Genomic DNA, 4,248 nt, shown 5'->3' with positions numbered 1-4,248 from the left:
AGAAAGCCAGTGATCACTTACCAGGATCAACTAAACACTGGATTTTTTTTAAGTATGTGAAGCTCACAACATATACTCTACACCATTGTTGCAGTAAACTTTCACAACATTCTTGAATGAATGATTTATTAGATGCACGCTGGTCTGTATTGTACGGACATTGAATTAATTCCCCAAATCATGACACAGAACAAAACAAATTGTGATTGGTGGTTTTACCTGTAAGTCAGGTGGCCTCTTGGTGATCTTTGGCCAATGGAAGCTGCAATGGAATCCAGACATTCTGCCATCAGTCTGAACGTCTGACTACGCAAGACTAGACAAGCTGTGTAAGAATTGCCATGAAAAAAATATTTTGAATCTGTTCAAAATGGCAGAATGGCAAATGGTTGACCTTGAAAAACTGGTACTCATAGCATTTCAAGAAGAGTTTAACCCTTTCACACATAAGTTTAAAGACATAATGAAATTTTGACCAGTTGAAGCATCCGCATTATAGATGCTGATCACGAAGCCACCTTTATCTTTTCCTTTTATCCTCAGAAACATCAAAAAAAGCAACAAAGTACTTTTTGAAGCATTTTAATGTAATCATTAGTCTTTGCTATGAACAAAAGTCCTTTATAATGAGTCAAAATATGTCCTGATGGGACGACTTCCCCATAGAGAGGAGATAAAGAAACCTTCTTTTCCCTTCAGAGGGTGTTACTTTGGTATTCCCTCCTCCTGAATATCAAATTGCCTGTTGGGTTTTGTGGACTCAAGCATAAGCTCGTAAAGGTTTCCAATCTGCTCGTCCTGAAAGTGTTTGAGTTTCCCTTCTGATAAATCAGCACCAAATGCCAACTTCTTGTTTCCCACCGCTTCCAGTATCTGCGTCTGTAGGGTGTCTTTGTAGTTCTGCACAGAAAATAAGACGGAGACAAGAACATTACTTATGAAAACATAAGCAGCTTGTTGGACTTTGGTGACGTGACCAAAGCCTCAAAAGTCGTGTGCCTGTTATTGTTTCTTGTATTGATTTTACATTCGGACACAAGTGTGGTATTCATTTGATAGAGCGCTATTGATTTACTATAACAGCCTGTGACAATGATTTATTTCTATTTGTTGGAGATTCATTGATTGCAATTCACACAATGAAACACAGGTCATGGGGGTTGCTGGGGAAAATGTAGGATCAGGAAATCCACAAGGTCTAATGGAGGTCAATGCCTACTGTTCTTTTGCAGCCTGCTGAAATCACTCCCCTATATCAGTGATTAACATCTGTATGAAAGGTCCACAAAGGTCTACAAGTTTTACAAAAAGTCTTACAAAACTGACATTCTTAAACTTTCAAGAAAAATTGGCTTTCAACGTATCAGAGCTTCAGGTTCTTGTTCTTAACTTGTTAAAGAATGGTTATTCCATTGTCGAAACATACTGGCTCTTCAAAGTGCATTCTTCAACTATTTTTCATGACGCACTATTGCGTTGTTCTTCAAGGTCTACATTCTTTTGCTACTGTGGTCAAAACACAGCATCAAAATATTCTCACAGACTGTGTTTTATACTGAATGTACAGCACCACAATGAAAGAAATGAACAAACATGTAGTCCGATACATTCGTTTACAGAGGTGTAAAGAGTACCTGAATACCATACATGAGAAAAAGTACAACCCTTACAGCTAAAAATTTGGAAACCAATTCCAATAATGACTTGAGTAAAAGTCTTGGAGTATCTGATTAACAGCATTATACTCATGTAGGCGGAATAGGCTCAAAGGTGCACTAGTCGTCAACACCTAAGAGAAATGCCAGTGAAAAACAAGAAAAAGTTGATTTGCGAGTAAATCAATCATGTTTATTGTTTTGAAATCAAAATAAAATGGAACACCTATCACCATAATCAATGTCGACACAACGGCCTCTTAAACCAATATGTTTCAAAACAGTTCTCGGCCATGTCCTCATCTCATATATGAAACACCTGTGATTCACATCTACCTGCTAATGCACTAGTATTCACATGAAATAGCCATGTTGACAAGTTTGGGTGAGTAAGGGCAAAACGCACAAGATATAGTGCCTTCAATACCATGTAGATAGCAATATACAGTTAAGTACAGAAACTAATTACATTTACTTGAATACTTTACACCACTGTTTGTTTAAATGAATCAATCAAATAGACTTGATTCACTATACAATTTTGCTGTATTGAAACCTATTATGATTGTTATCGTATTTGTTTTGTTATTGTTAATTATTGTGGGTTGGTTATTCTCAAAAGTACTAAAAGAATCATTGACTGGAATCAGAATCTGAACCAGATTTGGTACGTAATATTCATATCCTCAATCCTTGTAAGACTCTAGTACACACAGTCTCAGACTGCCACACTAACCATATTTACACTGTACTGCTGATTCGCTCATATGAGCTTGGGTTTTCTGACATCTTACTTGAAACTTGTCCATCACATCTGTCACGATCAAACCTACAAGACATTAGAGAGAGACTCATTCAGAAAAACACACTGAAAACAAAACCATTAAGAACTCTCATTCACTCTCCTAACGTCTTGGAATTTGGATGCAATTCAATTTTGGAAGCATAAGGCCATTTGTCTGAGAAACTTCCTCCTCTACATAATGTAATTAGATTGAACATTTGCCATGGAGTAATATTTTAAGAATGGAGGGGATGTGGGCATGCTGAATGGCAAGCTTTTTGGTGAAGCTCACCTTCTGAATATAAACACCTCACTTCCCATCGCAATGACGTAGTCAGGCAACCCGTTTCATGCTTGTCTGGAATAGCCTGACTTTCCCAAGGGCACAGAACTTTAAAGATCTATGCCGATAAATAGATTAGCTCTATGTCCACTACTTTGTATGTACAGAATAGCTTGGAAACATGCTGTTGAAATACCAGTGGATTTACTGTTATGTCAGTAATCATTTAGAAGATGCTTTTATCCAAAGTGAAATATAGTAAATAGTAAAGTACTTTTGTTCATAATACAATTATTACATCCCATGGGAGCAACCTGAGGTTAATGGAGATGGTTAATGGAGAAGGCACCGATATAACAAGCAATGTCTCCAACAAAATCTGTCTAAAACAAAAGTGTTTTAGAGTTCAATTTGGTGGTTTACCTAACAGAAAACTTTGTGCTGACTGTGAAACACCTTTGAACTGCCATTGGGCCATGATGATCATATAATGCTGTGGAGCTCAAACCTTCTTTGATGTGCGAAATATTTCCCGGTTTATTTCTTCATTCAGTTCATTAAGGTCAAACGAGTGAAAACTAGAAGTACACTGTACTGAACAGTTTGTGAACCAGCAAATTTAGTTAACTAGCAATTTGTCACACCTGTTTTGATGGCTATGTGCAACAAGAAATCTAAAATAAGCCAGAAATAAACTCAAATTCTTGGTCTTGTTTTTATTTTGATGGTACTTGTGTTCATGTTCGTCTTATCATTATAACCAACCACTCCTTATTTAATCAACCACCACTCACTCCTCCCCACCCACAGAAATAACCTTACTTACTTCCTTTCAATCAAAAATGAAAGCACGACAAATAACACATATCATAAAAAAATTATCGCATATGCAAGCAGATGCATTATGTAAAATAACATGCTAGTCCCGCTAGTCTACGGGTGTGCGTGCAAAATGTAAAATAACATGCTAGTCCCGCTAGTCTACGGGTGAAGCAGATGCATTATGTAAAATAACATGCTAGTCCCGCTAGTCTACGGGTGTGCGTGCGAATGCTGCACATACTAGGCGCTTCAGATCAAAGCCTCAGTAGTCTGACAGCGCTAGTCAATGTCAAAATGACTGAGATGGCCAATCAAATCAAAGTAGGCGGGGTTTACACTTCACAGAAGCAGAGCGCGAAGCGTCAGTTTAATATTAAATGTTAAATATTAAATAGTTTAGTTACTTAAAAAACAGCGATTTTACCCCCCCGTTGCTGAGAAATATAATGTAGCGATTCAGTATCGATTAATAAAAGTCGCGTGGCAGCGCTGTAAAGTTTATGAGCTTCTGATTGTTACTTTTTGCACAGCGCAATCTCAGATCTGTGTGCCAGTGGTGTGTGTGTGTGTGCGCATCAATTAAAGCAGTGCATTAACGGTGATTAAACTGTTTTATTGCATTGGCCTTGTCACACACACACATACAGGTGCATCTCAATAAATTAGAATGTTGTGGAAAAGTTCATTTATTTCACTAATTCAAC

At 37.4% G+C, this 4,248-nt stretch overlaps 1 protein-coding gene across 1 annotated transcript; it reads right to left on the bottom strand.

Moving 5' to 3' along the window:
* Positions 1 to 566: 566 nt before the first annotated feature.
* On the bottom strand, positions 567 to 3,421 carry LOC109111690 (succinate dehydrogenase assembly factor 3, mitochondrial). The gene is made up of 2 exons (XM_042776723.1): positions 2,392 to 3,421; positions 567 to 900 (listed from the first exon to the last, which is right to left on the bottom strand). The coding sequence occupies exons 1-2, from the start codon at positions 2,392 to 2,394 to the stop codon at positions 706 to 708; spliced, it is 198 nt and encodes a 65-aa protein (XP_042632657.1). The 5' UTR covers positions 2,395 to 3,421; the 3' UTR covers positions 567 to 705.
* Between the last annotated feature and the right edge of the window lie 827 nt (positions 3,422 to 4,248).

This window comes from Cyprinus carpio, chromosome A19 (genome assembly GCF_018340385.1).
Source record: "Cyprinus carpio isolate SPL01 chromosome A19, ASM1834038v1, whole genome shotgun sequence".
Taxonomy (NCBI): domain Eukaryota; kingdom Metazoa; phylum Chordata; class Actinopteri; order Cypriniformes; family Cyprinidae; genus Cyprinus; species Cyprinus carpio.
Note: the sequence above shows the minus strand (reverse complement) of the source record. Positions and strands in the feature narration are given on the sequence as shown.